The following is a 21,744-nucleotide window of genomic DNA, read 5'->3' as shown; positions in this document are numbered from 1 at the left end:
TCAAACGCACGAAGCTGTGTCGCACGGTACAGCTTGCATCGTCCAAGCACTAACTGATTGCCTGTAAGTAGCGACTGACAATAACATGTTACTGAACTGCCACGAATGTTAGTGTGAAAGAAAAGCTACCCAATCAGCTAAATATTTAACAGTCCATTCTTATGAATAAAGGTAATTAGAAGTGCGTTGTTACCTAGAAGTCAGGAACGAACACGTTGTTTTTAGATCGCATTAATTTTTCAGTCAGATTGCTGGTGATTACATTTTACAGGATAACGAAAAAAAAAAGTAATTGAATTGCCACAAGCGTTCCTCAGTCAGAAAACAACCAATTGATAAAGTAATATTTGAAATTTTCTTAGACTAAAAGTAATTACAAGTAACCTGTATCGCACAAGTATGAAATCACCACGTTGTCTTTGGATCCCCCTGAATTTTTCAGTTACATTCCTCAGGCCAATTTAGCCTGTTTCAGAATCTATCATGCGTAAGAATGCTCTAACAAAGTGCACCACTTGTGTGGGGTGTCAAACAGTTTCAAGAACCCAGCGCAAGTACAACGTTATTTCATTTTTGATGCATTTTTGTTTCCAAATTTTCGTGACCTCATCCACGAATATCTTTACATCCTTTTATTGCAAAACGAATAATTATTTCGCAAAACACGATGCAACATCCGCAGAGACGTAGAACGAGCCAATTTTGCAAAGCTTACCAAAATTCGGGTAGACTGCAGAATACAATGAAGGTATCAAATTCAGCTGCGCTTTTATGTTTTTTTTTATTGAAAAAAAAAAGTGCCGCGTCATAACACACAACAGAACTTCATAATTAACAATAATTTCTAGCAGAATGTTTTTAAACCTGTTAAAGTGTAGTTACTTGCTTTCTTTATTCAAATCCGGGATTTTCTGAAGCCTGATGTAAGGTGTGTCCTCGCTGTATCAAAACATGCTAAAATGTTTGTGTTTTATTTATTCGTTGCCTGTTAATATAATGGCCAGCCTAGCGACCGTACAGGTAGGGTACGGTTAATTCACTCGTTGCAAGATAAGTGTGTCGCTACATTTCGCTATGGTTCTCATCATTCATCAATACCGAATAAACGACCACATCTATTCACACAACTTGTACGTCATCCTGAAAGCAGAAGAAAATGCATGTCTTCCAATTATCAAGTGAAGTTTAATGCATTTCTTGAATAAAACTAAGCCATTTCTTGACAATATTGAAAATGAATGGTGGGGGTGTTCAGAGCAATGCCTGCATCAACGTTACCAGAAGGTCAACACTACACTCTAGCACACTTAGCACGTACAATCCTATTCTACCACTTTCGTAGAGCCTGCGATTTTTCAAGCTTCTACCTCGCGCTACAAGACATCAATAATAGATTAATGTGAAAAAAGTGGTATCTCGTCGACATCCTGCGTAATGCTGTGATGTACAGTCAACAACGAACGTTTACAGGATGTTGTTTCCCTTTCGACTGTGAATTGCTGCACTGTTAAGGCATGACACTTCGTATTTAATGAATCACTGTGTAAGTGGCGAAGGCTACTGCATGCCGGAACATTTAATTCGAGGCTGTGTGACCACAATTCGTGAGAATTGAGCTTCTTGGCAGATCCTGCGTCCCGTAAAATTTTGCGGTTGACTGTACCTAGTGTACAAGTACAGGGTTGCGGCAAAGTGCTTTTGGAGGTTGTTTCAGAAAATCCTAAAATAAAATTCCACCTTTACAGGCAGACGAGAAGTCGTAGCAGTCCACTTCGGAATTGCACTCTTCAAGTTGGACTGTGTTATCATATTATACGAATCATAGAGCGGTGTTACTGCAAGAACTGACCAGTGCAAGTGCTTCTCAACTGAGTGCATGCCGTAATCAATTCACGTCTTTGCTCCTAAACCTGACTGTGCTATTGCGGCATGCTGGATTGAACAGATGATTGTGCCTCAGTTGGGCTATTTCAGGATCGCTGTGGCTGGCCTGATGTCCCCTCTCCGCAGATGCTACCGAGCACAGCTATTGTGCGGCGCCGCCAGATCTCGCGCATCAGAAAGAAACAATACGAGCGAATCAGTTAGTGACTCAAGAGAGCGCCAGGTGCGTAGTTAAGGCAGAAGGAAGGGAGAAGGAAGTAAATTCGGGGAGAAAATATGCTCACGCAACCCGGCTTTGCAACGAGAAGCAATTTTCTTTGTTCATTCCGACTTTACTCATGGCGTGAGGAAGCATCTTTCTGCCCTTGTTTGTCCGCACCAGCACATTCCAAATAGGCATCTTAAAACAAACAAAGAAAGACGTGAAGGACAATTGCTTGGCCTGTGTATGCAACTTTGGTGCTAGTCCTGAAGAGTGTGGAAAACCTGGAACTCTAGGTCACGGCTACATCTCTACGTGCTCTGCCCAGTAAATCTTGTTTACGGCACGTTTTAATAGATGTGCTAAAAACAGCTGTGGGCAAATTTGTTTCCTGACGTGTTTGTGTATCGTGAGGAATTTTGCAACGAACACACTTTTCTTCTTGCATAAAACGTTTGAATGCGTAAACCAAATCTCCAGGCTGTTTTTTCCTAAAAAAAGCGCGTAACGTACGTGCCACAGTGCCAAAAGCTGCTTAGACACCATCACCTGGTCATGGTACTTTCAAATTTATGCAGTCGTACTCCTCCTCGTTTGACGTTATTTTTTCATTTATGATACACATGCAAATGTACGTGTCACGCAACCTAGTAAATAAGCGAATGCACAGTCACGATAGCACAGTCGCGATAGCACACTAACAATAGCACAGATGACTCTGAACTACCCAAGAACGACAAATCAAAGGAACAGAAGAAATACTGCGCGTAGTAAATAAGAGTTAGCGATAGTGGGATTTGAATGCCAGTTCAAGCAGAAGCTACAAAGGCTACGCAGGTAAGTGACCCACGGACGTCACAATAACACGGCACGGCGTTACCAAGTTCGTCGCTAACAAGTAAACACGCGAGTTTTTCGGTATCAGCGATCATAGGCAATGATATTATGACTCCATTCTTGTCGTAGTTACTCAATTAATTTGAGCTTGGCATCTAATCTGTGGAAGACTTTCCACTGTCGCACAACGCAATAATTGATAAGCAGCTCGGTGCTGACTTACATGGTGTCAATGTAGTCGTCGTCGTCATCCTCGGGGTCGTGGTGGGGGTCGTTGTCGGTTTCGGCGTAACAGGACCTTGTGGCGTTGGAACTCGTAATACAGGCACTGGAAATGCAGATGGTGGTGAAGCCTATTGCGGCACTGGGTTCAAGTTCACTGGGTTAAGGCAGTGAATACAGTTTCCGTCCCTTGCGTCACGCATTACGCATCAGGCATATCTCGGGTATCAGACATTTGAAGGAAATGTAAATACCGTTTGCTCCTCATGATACCTGAAGACAACATGTGCCAGTAGAACAGAAATACTGCTGTGCAAGCAAAGCATCAATGAAAGCTTTATGCAGCAGGCTTTGCGCCCAACCATTCTGGAAAAACAACGACCTTCCTACAAGTGTGCGACTGTGAACCCTTTAGTAGAAACCCCTTTTTCCTGTGCGCATTGTGTGATAGCGAGCGTAAGACGAGAAAAACCTATAAGAGCTTGTATAATGGTCGTGAATCAAGCCTCGCTTGTTGCGGTAACTTGGATGTCCTAGCCATAGATAGTCGATAACTGATAAGAACAGGAAACAAAAGCCAAAAAAAATGGTATTGTGTGATACAATGCAAGCACCCAAAAACGCATAGGTATATATAGACGTTAAATGGAAATCTGTTTCATCCTACGCAAAAGCTGTCTAATACTACACATTAAGGACTATCAATCAATACTTATAATACGGTTAGAAGGAATGCGGTGGCTCATATCGCTAAGCGCAGAAGGTACCTCTGTCAGAAATGTTGATTGTATTTTTTCTCTTGGGGCTGTTACGTGCCAAAAACACCAAATTATTATGAGGTACGCCGTAGTGGGGGAACTTCAGGGTAATTCTGACTACCTGCGGTTCTTTAACGTGAATCCACTGCACGGTACACGGGCGTTTCTGTGTTTCGGCCGCTGCACCAGGCTTAGCATCGTAACACCAACGCCTCTTTGCCACCACGGGGCGGGTGTTGAACTGAACTATAGTTCTGAGAGTCATGGTAAAACTAGTATGATTGCAAAGGTTCATATCATTTAGCGGCGTTGCTGGCTCGTTGTCATAAATGTTTCTTGAATTTTGTCCATAATGAATTTTGTGGGTATTTCGCCCGGTCTTGTTCAACCCACAGCTACCGCTTGTCTCTGGTGGTGTTCCTGCTGGAAGCGATGCTGGAGAGGAAGCATTGCCACCCGCAGCTCGACTTTCACTGCCGCCTCCACCACCGCCACCACCGCCAAGGGCGTCGAGGTCGTCCGGGTCCTCGTCGACTGCGCATACGAAGTAAATAAAATGTGTAAAGATGCGTAGGAGAGCAGCCTTGTTTTTTTTTTTCGTTAGTGCTGGGCTTGCCAGTCATCGCACTAAGTCACGAATATCATGGAGCACGGGTGTTCCATGTTGGTAGCAGCAGGAGGCAGACAGCATGCAGGCGTCACCTGCCACTGTTTGCGCGATGTGGGTTAGGTGTGGCGTGTTATTGTCGCTACTTTCCAAAGTTCTAGAGATAAATTGACAGTTCCGTAAAAATGCATATAGGAATCAGGCATTTAGGCCGCTTCAGTTTTTGCTTGCATTGGATTCGCGCACCCTCTCGTCCTTAGTTGTCAGGTTCGATTGGAAACCCGCAATCTGAATCCGCAAACAAGTAACATTTTGTGCATTGTACTCATTCGTACTTCCAATATTCCTACACGTAACATATGTGGACTAAAATACGAGAAATCATTTTTTCCGAATGTGATATGATATTATTGGATATAGGACTAATGGGGCAAGCCTTCTTTTTTCGTACTGTCAAGCTGTTTATGCTGACCCTTAGGCTCGTTATCGGACTTCGCTAGAAAGGGGCCACGCGACCTAGCGGGTGAGTGAATGAGTGAGTGAGTGAGTGAGTGAGTGAGTGAGTGAGTGAGTGAGTGAGTGAGTGAGTGAGTGAGTGAGTGAGTGAGTGAGTGAGTGAGTGAGTGAGTGGGTGAGTGGGTGAGTGAGTGAGTGAGTGAGTGAGTGAGTGAGTGAGTGAGTGAGTGAGTGAGTGAGTGAGTGAGTGAGTGAGTGAGTGAGTGAGTGAGTGAGTGAGTGAGTGAGTGAGTGAGTGAGTGAGTGAGTGAGTGAGTGAGTGAGTGAGTGAGTGAGTGAGTGAGTGAGTGAGTGAGTGAGGCAAGTTTATTCAGTGTACAATAGACGCGAGTGAATTCAACATCGCTTGGCTAGGCCCATTCGGGGACCATCAGGTCAAACCTGACGGCCTTCTCGCACGCCTTCTGCTCTGCCTCGACCTGAAAGGTCAGGATTCGGGCCCTAATCAGCTTCATCATTTCCTTGTGGGAGAAAGGGGGACTTAGCGGGGTTGGAGTAACGCCTTTCCCCCTGTGAGAATGCTACCTTTTACACGAATCTGATACGGTTATTACACAGTGCATTTTCGGTGATCGGGCCAGGTCGGCAACGAATTTATCCACTACTGATTCCACCCTGCTGCGAAAAGAGACACGTGTTAGGCTGGCGGTCTGCGGCTAGCGCGCAGCACCCAGCGATTGAAACGCAATACTAGGAGTGCGTGCCTGCTGGCACTTCTTGCGCCAGTAAGGAGTGGCGGCCGCCACGCCAATCGTAGAACTAATCCAACCGATCGTCAAAATGATTGTAGCGCTCGCATCTACAGTCGTGGGGTTTCTGCCAAATAAAGGGAGCATATATTTAGTGGTTCCGCGCATTCCATCGCAGCTACAACTATGGGAAGGCCACGAGTAGTACGTACTCCTGAGGAAGGAGCTGCCTAGCGCGAGCGTCAGCGAGAGTTGACCCGTGAATGGGCTCGTCGTCGTAGAGCCTGCCTCACGCGCAAAAAAAAGAGAATAACACTAGCAGATATGTTCTCGAAATAGTTGCGCGCAATAATGATTGAATATGCGGTTTTACGTGCCAAAACCACTTCCTAATTATCAGCCAGGCCGTAGAGGAGGACACGGGAAATTTCGACCACCTGGGGTTCATTAACGTGCACATAAATCTAAGTACACAGGTGTTTTCGTACTTCACCTCCACTGAAATGCGGCCGCTGTGGGCGGGATTTGATCCCGCGACCACGTGGTCAGCAGCCGAACACCATAGCCACTGAGCAACCACGGCGGCTTTAAGAAAGAACACAGGAAAAATATAGGTGGACGAGAAGAGCGCACTTTTCGCCTACCTCGTTTTTCCTGTGTTTGTTCTTTCTTAATATTTGGGGTTTAACGTGCCAAAACCACTTTCTGATTATGAGGCACGCCGTAGTGGAGGACTCCGGAAATTTTGACCACCTGGGGTTCTTTAACGTGCACCTAAATCGAAGCACACGGGTGTTTTCGCATTTCGCCCCCATCGAAATGCGGCCGCCGTGGCCGGGATTCGATCCCGCGACCTCGTGCTCAGCAGCCCAACACCATAGCCACTGAGCAACCACGGCGGGTGTTTGTTCTTTCTTAGGCGCAACTCTTCTTCAAATATAGCCATGCATGAACTTGCCCCGCGATATGTTATTCTAAACTGACAGAAGCGCAAAAACAGCACTCCTGAAGCATGGTCACCACGCGAAGTGTGCAAAGTGAAAATGAGGTGAAAGAATAGTGAAACAAAAATTGGGAGTGGCTTAGCTCGGCTATGCTAGGATAAACGTAGCGAAAGCTAAGGCAGAGCATGGTTAGCCTTGGTTATTTTTTGTTGCAACTCCAGGTTAGTTTGGTTGTCTAGCTATGTTGCCGCGTTTAGCCAGTGGTTCGGCGCACTGTTCGTCTGTTTCATGGGCGATTCGTTTCCTCTTCAAATCGTTCCGATGTCGATTCCAGGCCTCCTGCTTATGAGAATTGTCACCGTCCATACTACATCCTCAACTGTCCTTGCGGCGCACGCCAGCGCTCCTTTGCAATCCTCTCACATTTTATCAGGCATCCGATGCAGCTGGCAAAGCGAGCGGACGTGAGCGCAACGACGAGGAATGCGTGTGACGTCATACCAAACGGTGATTACGGAAAGTCACGGCGCTGCGCAGCGGCGGATCACGTGTGGCTTGGTGCTACTAGCGGCGCATGCGCAGTAGTAACTAGAGAGTGAGAGAGAGAGCGGAATATCCGCGGCGAGGCGCGAGTTGTGACGCGATGTGCCTCCTCGGAGCACCGCCACGGCGAAATCAAAAGATCGCGGCCAGTAAAGCTGTCGCTTTAAAAGATATACACTATAGACTGCTTGCGATGTTTCACTTGCATGGTGTAACAGTCGGTGTAACTAACGCAGCGTCGCTGTTCGACCATCTTAACGGACTGGAAAGGGGGGGGGGGAGTGATTTTTCAATAAGCTTAGCTGTTTCTTGGGCACACACACTGATAAACGCATTTAACAGGATTTGGTATGAGTATCTGAGAGTGACTAACGTGAGCGGGCGTGAATACGAGCGAGAGCTGGTTCCGGTGTGTGCAAGTACACGTGAGTTTGAACGTGATTGTACGACACTGAATATCCGTAGGTCTGAGCATGATCGGGAGTTGTCGTGAGTGTGATTTCACAAGGGCGTGAATGAAAGTGAATGCCAACGAGTGCGCGAGATGATACGATATGAGGGTGAGTAGGTGTCGCTGGGTGTCCCTATGAAGCTTGAGTGCGAACCAACAATGGTTAGTGGACGTGCCTATGGTGACAAATGACTGGCGAAAAGTGTATGTGTAAGTATCAGCCCGAGTAATAGCCGATCAGTCCAACTGGCGCCAATGTGAACTCGAATGGCTTACTGATGGGTTACTGTGGCGCAAAGACCATGTGTGCTAGGACAGTGCACGTACAATGGCTTTAAATGATTCGTTGCTAATATGGCAACCTCAAGTGATTGCCCGCGAGCTTGAGTGTACGTGCAAGTTTAAGTAGAAGTGATTGTGAAGTGAAGGGTGATCAGCAAAGGTACCGGTGAATGCGATTCCGCTGTCTTAGTGGACTTGAGTGTAACGTGCGTGAGGACACGTGGCCATACGTCGTTGACTAAGGCGCAGCTTTAGTTTGGGATCTCCTATTTGATTAGGTAGATAGCAACCTATACTTTTTTCTAAGCAGCTACTGCACCATTAAACGACAAAATCTAAATGTACAGGCTGTACGAAGCACATATGTTATCGATGCCGTAAGATTTCAAAAGAAATTATTACTTTGGAAAACATATATTACCTCTACTACCAGGTTTAATACTATGGCCGTCAGAAGTATAAAAAATATATTTCAGTTTGATAATGTACGCCTTATGATTAATCTAAATCAGAGAAAATTCATAGGTGCGCCGCTCCTAAATATACGACCTATTTTTCAGTTAGGCTTTTGTAAAATCTTGACAAACGTTCAAAATTTTCTCACATGCTCTCAATTCATAAATCAGATTTGACCCTTAACATATGCAATTTACAGAACTACGATTTCTCGTTTTTGTACCAAGTTTTGTATGTGTAAAGGCCGCACATATATTTGTTTGAAACGTAGGGAAATATTTTAGACAATTTTAGGATTATAATAAATATCTCCGTTATCTATTCAGTCTAATTTACCCTTTCCCTCGAACGTTACACATTTATTCACAATAGATCCACTGGTGGTCAAATAAAAGGCATTTCCTCGTTTTACATGTGTACGAACAGAGAAATCTGTTTTGTCTCTTATTTCAAGCTACCTCTTAATTTTAGCGCCTAATAAACATATGCAGTAATATACGAACAATTATCACTCGACATTTACTAGGAAGTTTAAGAAGCGTACTTCGCGAAAAATTCGTGAGCTAGGTTTCGTAAATAAACACCAAAAAAGCGTACCAGAACAAGCCGTCTTATTGAGGTTTCATTCGTAATAGCGCAAAAAAGTCACTCATAGAGCGAGCGGAGAAATGCTGAAAGGAGAGTGGCAGGACTGACTGTTGATTTAGATGGTCTTGAATTTTAATTATGGGACATTAACGCAAATTAAGAAACTGCCTCTAACGAACAATGTGGACAAGGATGTGCGCTATTGGCATCTGCCTATTGTCAAGCCACCCACCGATATTCGTAGCGTTCGTTGCGTATGACAGCCATCGGACCATAACACAACGAGAGAAGACACCATGGCACAAAGCTCGCATGTATTAAATAAAGGCTTGCATGAATTAGCCGCTAACCTAATGTGCTAAAGCCACGCACCGTCAAGGTGCTACATTACGGTTTGTAAACGCACGCATGGCTAATAGAGGCTAAGTGGCTGTCTCAACGCTAACTCAAAGCAGATGTCATTACCTATCGTCAACATCATCGTCGTTATCACGTTGCGTGTGTTAGTTGAATTTTGAACTATGGCGTGCTCTAAAGTAGTCATTCGTTTTGCCACACAAAAATAAGGGGATCCGAGGACCTGCCATCTCGCTCTTCAACGCCATGCACACACAAAAAAAGACAGACAATGTAGCAAGAGATGCTTAGGGAAAATTGTTAAGTTCTACTGATAGAAGGCGAACAAAAGAACATCTTGTCGTTGGGAGCCGAAGTGACATCTTCTGAATCACGCGCGCAATTGAGCTAGCGCGGTGCCATCCACCCGCCTGCTTTCTTCGGTAGTTGAATATGCTTACACGATTACATTCAAAAGTGTGAACCAGCGCTGCTCATGGCGAAGGTGGCGAATGTGGAGCAATAATTTATCCACAGTCTTAACCTCATACATTGATAACGTAACATCCAAGTGGCCCATAAGCGCTCGTATGTTGCCTCGCGGTGTTGAGGTTGCGGAGTTCGAAGGCCTCTCTATGCTACCAACGAATTAGAATTTATGCGGCAAATGTTTTTATAGCAGAGCTCTGAGGTTCCGCCGAGCGCAGGCGTAACCGAGCGAACGAGCAGAGTGAACGATCAGATCGAACGCGGAGAGGAGCGGGGGATGAAACACGATGACAGTGAAGAGAGCGTGAGGAGAAAAGCGGAGGAAAAGGGTGAAGCGGCACCATTAGGAGGAAAGTGGTGGAGGAGGATGTGGCGAAAGCGCGATAAGAAAGGCTTAGTGCCACGCAAGATGGGCTCTGCGGCGACGACGTCTACGAGATGGCGCCAGAGTAGAGCTCCTCGTCTGCTCGCCGATGACGCCAACGATACAAGAGCTGCATGAGCGGAGGTCTGTCTGCGGCAGCGCCAGTGACTTGGTGCCCACGCGTCATCCTCGCGATACCTCTGGCGATCTCCCGATGAGCTAGGCAGTCGTGCTACACTTTCCTCAACTTGCCACGCACCGCAAGAGACAGGGTGGCCACGCCAACCAATGCATTGCGAAAGGAAAAGACGTATAAACCTGCGCTCAGAATTAGTATTAGGAATTGTTGCAATCGAAGGAGGATCTTAAACTAACAACCGTGTTAAGAAACCGACGTTTCCGTTAAAACAGAGGAAAGCATCTGTCGTTACTTTTTAAACTGCAAAAATTAGACTTAGGTTATTATGGCTTCTGTCTCTACAAGCTTATGCAAGCTATTTCGCCCATTTCATCTCATCTTAGCTTAATATTTCTACACTTCTATTGACCTTTACAATTATTTTCCTCTATACGTTATCTTGCCTAAGTTTTTTTCACGTATGCTTAATGTCGGTTTTTGCAGTTGGTATTATATCTTGAAAGTACGTGTTGTACACGCTGTGCAGTGTTAAAATTAAATAAAAACATTATGGGGTTTTAGGTGACAAAACCACTTTCTGATTATGAGCCACGCCGTAGTGGGGGACTCCGGAAATTGGGCCACCTGGGGTTCTTTAATGTGCCCATAAATCTAAATACACGGCTGTTTGAGCATTTAGGCCCCACCGAAATGCGGGTGCGGCGTACCAAACGTGTATAGTTTACGTAGGCAATATCACTGTTGCCATTAACGATTCCCATCGCAGTCCATGCAATAGTCACAAGATTGGAGTGTCACAGTATTTTTACACAATATAATAAACGAACGCAAGATGGCCAAACCTAGTCCGCGGTTCCCCAGTATCACGTGAATCAGAAAAAGAGCATGTCAGAATCAGGATGTGCATGAAAATTTCGAAAAAGAGCATGTATATATTTTAGGTGTTTAGTGTATAGCCCTTCACGCGTATCTTGTGTATTAGTAAGATCTTGATGAGGGCTAGTTGGTTCATACTTAGAACTGAGGTGAAACAGCGCGAAAAAGACGAGGACACAAGGAAACAAATAGAAAAAAAGAAAAACAGCGCTTGTCTGTGGTATTTGTTTCCTTGTGTCCTCGTCTTTTTCGCGGTGTTTCACCTCAGTTCTAAGTATGTTGTGTATCTTCGGTACTACTACCTTTTCAATATTTTCTTCAGGCATCTCCAACCTTTTTTGTAGCTGTTTATATTGCTTCTATGAGGAAAGAAGTTGCGATGCTAAAAAAAATAAATATCGATCGATGTGCCAAAGTATGGAAGGGTGGTGTTGTAACTGCGAACATCTTGCACAGAATTACGATTATTCTATGCCACGATGCTCACGTCTTGTTCGTATCCGAAGGGCAGTGCCTAAATGGTAATGGGATTAGGAGAAGGCACTCCCACTAGAATAAATGAAACAGCTGCAAAACTTTCCAGCAGTTGATTGTGTGGCCTCAACATCCGAAGTGGCCTTCATTATCGAGCCATAGCAGCGCAGGAACATACCTAGTGGAGATAGGCGAAGAAAAATCCTACTGATCGCCATTAGCTACCACGAAGGGGCTGCCTAGCCTGAGTGCGGGCATTCTACTCTAATTTCTGCCAACTTCGAGGGCTTAAGACTGCGTCGCCTGCTAGTGCTTGTGTTGGGTCTAAAGTGACCGATGAAATACAATTGCTTGCGCAAAGAGTAATTGAATTAGAATGAGCGTTCCAGAGGAAATAAGTAATTCATCAAATAATAAGTACACATAGGCCTAATTGATTACAAATAAGTGATTATACGTAACTCGTTACGTACAATTCTTCTAGGGAGTACCTGCGCAGCTGCAACGCATGCGGTGAAGCTTCATTTACTCGAGCGGCAGTACACAAGAAGGCTATATGTGACCCGTTTAATCGTGAAATTGGAAAACGATATACCATCGTTTCACTTACATTTTGTTAATGTTCCAAGCACCGTGAAGGCTACCAAACAGACGACTCCGACTGATATCAAACAAGCGATGATTGCGTAGACACGTTCATGACCGTTGGAGTCATGGCTGCAAGGATTATTGGAGAAGTGTACTGTTAGGTCACCAAAAGTTATTAGTGCGAATAACTCAGGTTAACATACAAGCCCATAAAGCTGTAAGGAAGTATGAGCCATGGCGTACCGTATTAAGTTTTGCAAAGGTTTTATGCGAAAGACATTCCGATAATTATCTGCAAAACTTGACTCCGAGAAAAATGAAAAGATACCTTTAACTTCTGCGCTACACAATCCAGCGTTTTATGAAATGGTATACAGGAAGAGTACAATTACATTTTAATTTTGTAGTTATCCAGAGCTGCGCAGATATGATCGCATAAAAATGTACGTAGCTTTAGGAAACGTGGAAGTTGTCAAATGTCATCCTAAGCACTCCGGATAATAGTAAAGCGATGTTATGGGTACGTTAGGCAGCCTCAAGGCCCCGTCACGCGCCATAAAACATTCGCTTCAATATTTGACGCCAAGTCTGAGCTCGATAAATTTGACATATTGACACGTGTACATGTCTTTCTCGGGCGACACATTTTGCCGCCTAACAAATGTTATCGCACAGCGCGGGACGCACCTGCATGTGTCCGAAGTTTCTGGAAAGTTATCGATGCTTCTATCCGCTGTCTACTGTCACCGAACCTTCTGTTATCTGATTTCATCGCTTGACGCGAAAGGTGTAGAACTTTGTAGAAAGCATGCGGGTCCCAACGATTAGTCTGAAACATTCGATGACTGCTGTATAAAAGCCGACGCGCTTGACCCGCTGGCCAGATTTTCGACGAACGCCGACCATGTTTGCCGCTATCGTTGTGCTATAAGTGTAGCCTGTTTTGTGGGCGCAGGTTCACCCAATAAAAGTTAGTTTTCTCTTTCACAGTATTGCTACTGTGTTCTTAGCGTCACCACCACGTGACATCTGGTGGAGGTGCTTTTCTTTCATGTACCGGACGCCCCCGACAAAGCCGTGATCCAAGCCCGGAACGCAAAGACAACACCAAGGTAGTCCCGGACCATCGAGCAAGCCGCCGTCTTCAACAACTGCCCCCGGAGCACCGACTTTTGCCTGAGACGACCAGGAAGATGGCCACCACGTCCACCCCAATGGCAGCCCCAGCATCCCCCTATCGTGCTGCAGCAGCCCAGGGAGCCTCCGACGTTCCTTGGTTCAACGTTCGAGGACCCGGAAAGCTGGCTTGAGACATACGAGAGGGTCGCTGCCTTTAACAACTGGAACAGCGACGACAAACTGCGACATGTCTTCTTCGCATTGGAAGACGCTGCCAGGACGTGGTTCGAGAACCTAGAAACCACCTTAACGACCTGGGAGCTTTTCCAAAGCGTCTTCCTGGAGACATTCGCAAGCGTCGTACGCCGAGAACGAGCCCAAGCGCTATTAGAAACCCGGGTGCAGCTACCAAATCAGACCACCGCGGTTTTTACAGAAGAAATGAGCCGCCTATTCCACCACGTCAACCCGGAAATGTCCGAGAAGAAAGTCCGCCATTTTGCTCGTGGTGTAAAGGAGGAACTTTTCGCCGGAATGGTACGGAGCTCACCGCAGACCGTCGAGGAGTTTCTTCGCGAGGCCATCAGCATCGAGAAGACACTGGAAATGCGGAACCGGCAATTCAACCGCCGCTCTAACTCGATAAACTACGCCGGAGTTCAGTCACTGGCCACCGACGACCTGCGCGAGACTATCCGAGCGGTCTTGGGGGAGGAGCTGCGAAAGCTGTTCCTATCATGACAGCCTCACGTGACGTCGATTGCCAACGCAGTACGTGAGGAGGTCCAACAACACCTCGGAGTAGCCCCTGAGTAGCCACAACCACAGCCGCAAGCGATGACATACGCCGTTGTAGCCCATCCTCACGTACCCCCTCCGCGTCCACGCCAGGGCCCAGTGACGACACAGTTCCGTCGTCCACCACCACCCCCGAAGCCAGCACGCCAAGCCATCCCCTCACGTGGCGTTCCAAGGAAGACTGACGTTTGGCGCGCCCCCGACCACCGTCTGCTTTGCTATCACTGCGGAGAAGCCGGGCACATCTACCGCCGATGACCATACCGGGATATGGGACTCCGAGGGTTCCCCGTTTACGCGCCGCGTCCAGAAATTGGCGAACGACCTCGCGATATCGCCGACTACCTCGCCGCCATTCAGTGGAACCCTCGACGACCATCCCGTTCGCCGTCACTAGGCCGCTACCTGTCACCGCAGCGCCGACCATACACCAGGCCAGCACGGGGCCGCTCTGCGAGCCCATATCCGGAAAAATAAAAGCAGCAACCGATGGAGGTGCGCTTCCTGTTCGTTGAACTGACGATGATCCTCCGCCGCCGACGAAGACGACGAAGACACCATCTCGACGACAAAATAACGACACGCCGCCGTCCCGACGAAGTCAGGAAGCCAATACTACGCCTACGAAAGACGACTTAACGGCGCGACGTTCCAGCTTTAGTTCAACACGACGCCGCCATGATCCGATGCCAAGACGTAACTGCAACGCCAGACAAAGAGCCACCGACCTCGACGTGCTTCTCGACGGCCACCAGTTACCGCCTCAGTGGACACAGGGGCTGATTACTCCGTAATGAGTGGACATATCGCTGCCCATTTGAAGAAAGTTAAAACTGCATGGGAAGGCCCTCCAATTCGAACCGCTGGAGGACACCTCATTACGCGGACTGGAATCTGCACGGCAAGAATCACCGTTCTTGACCGGACTTACCCTGCCACCTTCGTTATCCTCCGACAGTGCTCACGAGACGTCATTCTCGGCATGGACTTCCTGAACCAACAAGGCGCAATCATCAACCTGAAGTCGAATTCAATAACGCTGTCTGAAGATCAAGCGATACCGCCGGAGAGCCCTCGTAGTCGTCACGCCTTGAGTGTGCTCGAAGTTCAAGTGAGCATCACGCCTCGCTCCAGCATTGTCATCTCGGCCGGCACCGAAACACCCGCTGACGTAGAACGCCTCATCGAAGGCGACAGACGTCTAGTGCCCGACTGTGAAATTTGCGTCGCAAGAGGGATCGCTCGACTGAACGGAGGAAACACGAAGGTGTTGCTAAAAAACTTCAGCCAGGAGTTCAAGCACATCAACAAGGGCATGACGATCGCATACATCGAGGAAATTCAGGTAACCAGCGATGCGTTTGTCCTCTCGGATTCTGTCGCATCTACCCCGACGACCGTAGTTCCCGAGCCAGACTTCGACATAAATAGAAGTCTCACCGTGATTAAGCAGCAACAGCTCAGAAGTCTGCTTCGACGATACAAAGACTCCTTTTCGACGTCATCGAGGATTCGACAAACACCAGTCGCAAAGCATCGCATAGTAACCGAAAAGTGCGCTCGACCACTCCGCCAGAGTGCTTACGGAGTTTCGACGCGAGAACGCGAAGCTATGAGACACCAAGTTGACGAAATACTGCGCGACGACATCATCCAGCCGTCGAAAGGTCCGTGGGCGTCTCCAGTTGTTTTAGTGAAGAAAAGGGACGGGACTCTACGTTTCTGCGTCGATTATCGTCGAGTGAACAAAATCACGAAGAAAGGCGTATACCCCCTCCCACGGATAGACGACGCATTGTATCGGATCTGCAGTGCTAAATACTTCTCATCGATGGACCTCAAGTTTGGCTACTGGCAAATAGAAGTCGGCGAAAGGGATCGCGAAAAGACCGCCTTTATCGCGCCAGACGGCCTCTACGATTTCAAGGTTATGCCATTCGGACTGTGCTCGGCGTCGGCAACGTTCGAGCGCGTCATGGACATGGTGTTAGCAGGATTGAAGTGGCAGATCTGTCTCGTTTACTTGGATGACGTCGTCGTCTTCGGCGGAAATTTCGACGATCACCTGAAGCGGCTTGCGACAGTACTAGAGGCCATCAAATCGTCAGGCCTTACTCTGAAGCCGGAAAAATGCCGCTTCGCTTACGATGAGCATCTGTTCCTAGGCCACGTAATCAGCAAATCTGGTGTCCTTCCAGAGTCGCAAAAGACGGCTGCAATCACACAGTTCCCGCAACCCATCAACAAGAAGGCAGTGCGTAGATTTCTTGGCATGGGTGCCTACTAAAGCCGCTCTGTCAAGGACTTTTCACGCATCACCGAGCCGTTGACATGTCTAACTAAATGTGACCTTGAGTTCAAGTGGGAAACGCGGCAGGCCGCCGCATTTGAAGAACTCAAATGACGCATACAGTCGCCGCCGGTACTTGCGCACTTCGACGAGTACGCCGATACAGAAATCCATACTGATGCCAGTAGCCTAGGCCTCGGTGCCATTCTAGTCCAGAGGAGAAACGGAGTCGAACAGGTGATAGCTTACGCTAGCTGGTCGCTGTCACAAGCAGAAGGCAACTATTCTACGACCGAAAAGGAATGCCTCGCCATCGTTGTGGCTACAGCTAGATTTCGCCCTTATCTTTTTGGCAGGCCATTCAAAGTCGTCAGTGGCCATCACGCGTTGTGTTGGCTAGCGAATATAAAGGATCCTTCAGGTCGACTGGCGCGGTGGAGCCTGAGACTACAAGAATACATCACTGTAACCTACAAGTCTGGACGAAAACACTCTGATGCCGATTGCCTATCACGCGCCCCCATTGGCGACGCCTTCCATGGGATGATAAGCGCAGAAGACTTCGCTGAACAGCAACTGGCAGACCCGGAGCTAAAAGGCCTCGTCGAATATTCGGAAGAGCACACCGACGTTGTCCCCAGGGCATTTTGGCCTGGATTATCTTCCTTCACGCTTCAAAACAATCTACTCGTGAAGAACTTCTCACCAGTCCGCGCCGACTACCTTCTTGTTGTCCCGTCAGGACTTGTCCAGAAGTACTGCACGCCCGACATGACGATCCGACCGCTGGACACCTCGGATTTTCTCGGACACTATCGAGGATACAAGAAAAGTATTATTGGCCGCACCTGACCGCCGACGTCGCCCGTTATGTCAGAACGTGCCGAGACTGTCAGCGACGCAAGACACCGCCGAAAAGGCCAGCCGGATTACTACAGCCAATCGAGCCTCCTTCCCGACCATTCCAGCAGATCGGGATGGACTTTCTGGGACCCTCTCCGACATCAACAACCGCAAATAAGTGGATCATCGTGGCGACGGACTACCTCACGCGCTTCGCTGAAACTAAAGCACTGCCGAAAGGTAGTGCAGCCGGAGTGGCGAAATTCTTTGTCGAAAACATCCTGCTGTGACATGGCGCCCCAGAAGTCCTCATCACCGACAGAGGAACGGCCTTTACAGCGGAGCTCACTCAAGCCATACTGAACTACACTCAGACAAGGCACAGGAGGACCACGGCCTACCACCCGCAGACGAATGGTCTTACGGAGCGGCTGAATAAGACACTCGCCGACATGCTAGCGATGTACGTCGACATCGATTACAAGACCTGGGATGCCGCCCTGCCTACATAGCATTCGCTTACAACACGGCGGTGCAAGAAACAACACAGAACACGCCGTTCAAGCTGGTCTACGGCAGGAACCCGACGACGACGCTCGACGCCATGCTGCCGCACTTCAGTGACGAGGAGAACCTTGACGTCGCTACCTATCTCCAGGGCGCTGAAGAAGCCCGACAGCTCGCCCGCCTGCGGATCAAGAACCAGCAGAGGACCGACAGCCGACAATACAACCCCCGACGACGCTTCGTCGAGTACCAGCCCGGTGACCATGTTTAGGTATGGACCCCGATACGCCGACGAGGACTCAGTGAGAAAGTACTGCGACGCTATTTCGGACCCTACAAGGTCATCCGACGTATTGGCGCACTGGACTATAAGGTCGTGCCAGACGGCATTTCGCATTCAAAGCGGCGCTACGCCCGATCTGAAGTGGTCCACGTGGTGCGCCTTAAACCCTTTTATGGACGCTGACGAACTTCCTTATTTTGTTGTTTTCTTTGCTACGAGTGCTTATTTATTACTTTCGTATGTTTGCAGCATCGGGTCGATGCTTCTTTAAGAGGGGGGTATTAACACGCGTACTTGTCTTTATCGGGTGACACGTTTTGCCACCTAACAAATGTTATCGCACAGCGCGGGACGTGCCTGCATGTATCCGAAGTTTCTGGAAAGTTATCGATGCTTCTATCCGCTGTCTGTTGTCGCCGAACCTTGTGTTATCTGATTTCATCGCTTGATGCGACTGGTGTAGAACTTTGGAGAAGGCATGCGGGTACCAACGATTAGTCTGGAACTATCGATGACTGCTGCATAAAAGCCGATGCGCTTGACCCGCTGATCAGATTTTCGACGATCGCCGACCGTGTTCGCCGCTATCGTTGTGCTATAAGTGTAGCCTGTTTTGTGGGCACAGGTTCGCCCAATAAAAGTTAGTTTTGTCTTTCACAGTATTGCTACTGTGTTCTTAACCTCACCACCAAGTGACAATATAGACGTGCCAAAACTTTTTTTGTTGCACCTCAGAAAGGGCGCGCCTGAGGCCCCACAGTGGGGTAGTTTATTGACTACAATTATCACATCATAAGATGTTGATAAAGAACTTCATAAGAATTGATTTGTTGTTTGCCTTCTGCTTGCCCATTTCGCTGTATGGAGAAAAACATGGATGCATTCGATAGAGAGCTTACTCTCACTTGTACATCGCCACTTGCATCTTTCCCTCGCTATCCTGTTCCGTTTACATTGTGTTACAGAATCGGAAGTGTCACCCCAGCGTGTACGAGATGCACTGCGTCTCTCCGGGGAACTGTTGATGGTCATTCAATAAGGTGAATGTCCTCTGGATATGTCCAAGCAATGATTGTGATCCTTAATGCGGACGAGGATGCTGATCTGCTATCAAGGAGGTTAAGTGGCACGAATGTAATGAAAGCGCGTAATGAAAGCGCGTATTTAAAAAAGGAGACAGCTGGGCCCTGTATGTGAAATATGAAGACGATAAAGCTGAACCCTTTGCAGCGACATCGCATAAGTTGTGGTAAAATGCCTTTCGCTACGTCCTCAACAAAATGTAGCTCTGACTGTTCTACCATGATACGTTTGACCAGTCGCTATCCGGAATATACCAACCTCTCTGAGAACATAGGTCAAAGTAACAGTAGACAAACATAGCAAATAAAAAAAGCGTGGTCAATAACCCAATAACCTGATGGGCCCAGTTGGTATTACATTACCTGGGGCCCTATAACGTATAACTCTTCCAATATGTTTCTATTTCAATCTCCTGACGTCAAATTTTCGTAACCAGCGACGCAAGCACCGGGCGGTCACCCGCATGGTTGTCTGAACACACCAATAAAACGCTCTCCTCGTTCATAGGAGGTCACTTTTCTTTGCTTGAAAAATGAATAACATTGCCTACACTGAGCGGCTTGTCGTATGTAGATCGCTATCAAGAGGCGAGGAGAATGCTTAAGTGGAGAGGGATTACATGGGGCAGAGCCAGGGCACCTAAAATTGATAACTGCATGAAGAGGGTGGTGCCGGCGTATGCGATCGGTCGGCTTTCCCTTACTTAGCTTGCGGTGGCTGGTCGAAAATCACGGTGGCATTCAACGGATGCTTACGAATGACGCTAAAAGGGAAACTCAGTAAAGAAGAATTGGCAGAATGAGTTGGTAAACGTGCCGAAAGTTCTCGAAAACATTACACAGCCACGCAAGAATATTTATTATACACCCATGCTCTCCGGCAGGTGCGAGTCGCCAGTGTCTAAGCGATCGGCGGCAGGCATCTTATATTCCTTTTGGAACGGGGCAGCCTGCGGCGATTCAGAAGAAAATTAAGTTTTGTTCCGCACATAAATGCATCTTTAATGCGTACGCCTCACTATGACGCGGTGGGTTTTCGCGGTTTTGTGACGTCGCGTGACTGGCAGGTGAAGTGGGTGCAGCCCGAAAACTTTTGACCAATAGCCGGTGGCTAATGGCGAAAATATGTGCACACATCATATCAGATGGGGAGGTGTCGCGGTTTTTGTGATGTCGCGTGACAGACAGGTGAAGTGGGGGTGGTCGAAAAACGTTTCTGACCAATCGTGGAGCTTGGAATAGTTTTACGTTATAGCGCCCCCTGATGTCTAGCGCAAACAACGCACGCAAGACAACAGGGAAGGCAAAGATTCGGGCACCCGTTTTCGATGCCTTGTCTGCGTACCTTGTTTCGCTTCATGTGCCCCGTTTGAGCTACACCACAGGCAACATGTAAGTACACTTGTTAAGTGTATGCAGCGTTTCTTTCATATCGTAAGCTCCATATGTAAATATTTTTGTTGATCAATTTGATGGGCAAGATAGTGACATACTCTCGACGTGGGACAGCATTCACAAAGTATATAAGTAGAAGCAGAAGGAATACTTAGTTCCAGTGGTTTGACTTACTCGCCAACTGCAAGGTGCAAAATGAATAACATTCGAAATTAAGCACACTCATTCGGCGCTGCATGTCTTATTCCATACAAAAAGAAGTCAATTTCAAGCTCAAGAGGGTAAATACGCCAACATGACGCATCATATTGCCTGCAGGCGCGAAAAATTAGTTTAGCCATTAACATTAGGTTCTTATTCACATTTAAGACTAACTACAAGGTACAAAACGTATTTGGAAGAAGGGAAAAAAAACAAGCACATCGCAACTATTAGTTGCAGGTGCGACTATGAGTTTTCAAATCCTGCATCAATAAAGGACAGCCCGGCTAGTCAGAGCCGACAACAGCCCCAAGACCTCATCTTTTAATATAGGATATCCGTTTACAAAATATTTAGAAATGAAAGTCGTTTTTTTTTTATCGCGCTGACATCTTGCGCATACTTTGCGCATTCTCCGGCTTGTTCTTTCGCACGATATATGGCTGAGACATCGCGGTTAATTTACAACTTTTTTTATTTGAGCGTGTAGAAGGCGTTCCAAGTTCAATATCATGTGTTATCTTAGAATCTTCCTAAGCGCAAAGAATTGTGACCTTATAGCAAACAATGCGACTCTTAGCGATTAGTATTATAAATAGATTGACTAGGTACATTGCGATGCGAGAAATCTTACCCACGTAATCCCGATTACAAATCAATTGCATTGCTCACAAAGTGCACTGCTAACGAATGTGATAACAAAAATCCCAAACACAACGCTGCCACTCATGTGTGCCGGGACAAAAAAAAAATATGTCCGGCGTATTTGCATGGCCCAATTTTGTGACTTCCGTAGAATTATGTAAAGTAAAATCGTAGCATCCATGATGCTTACAATATTGCTTGCTAGAGATTAGCCCTTTCAAACGACATTCCTCTATGTAACATAAACACAGTGAAGCTGTTAATTTGCACGACAAATTCACCGAGACCTACCGAAACGGTTTGCGGCTAAGGTTATTGCAAACAAACGTGGACAAA

General features: G+C 47.2%; 1 protein-coding gene across 9 annotated transcripts in view; it reads right to left on the bottom strand.

The window, feature by feature from the left end:
* LOC135908913 (uncharacterized) overlaps positions 1-21,744 on the bottom strand; it is a 58,727-nt gene that overhangs the window by 27,841 nt on the left and 9,142 nt on the right. For 4 of the 9 annotated variants that reach the window (XM_065440757.1, XM_065440756.1, XM_065440761.1 and 1 more), the window contains exons 5-6: positions 4,297-4,437; positions 3,147-3,251 (exon numbers count right to left, since the gene is read on the bottom strand). In XM_065440757.1, the coding sequence (XP_065296829.1) occupies positions 3,147-3,251; positions 4,297-4,437 (246 nt within the window). The other 5 variants (XM_065440758.1, XM_065440760.1, XM_065440762.1 and 2 more) reach the window with 4 other exon arrangements.

Source organism: Dermacentor albipictus, chromosome 9 (assembly GCF_038994185.2).
Source record: "Dermacentor albipictus isolate Rhodes 1998 colony chromosome 9, USDA_Dalb.pri_finalv2, whole genome shotgun sequence".
In the NCBI taxonomy this organism is placed as follows: domain Eukaryota; kingdom Metazoa; phylum Arthropoda; class Arachnida; order Ixodida; family Ixodidae; genus Dermacentor; species Dermacentor albipictus.
The sequence above is the reverse complement of the archived record's forward strand: the minus strand, read 5'-3'. Positions and strand labels throughout refer to the sequence as shown.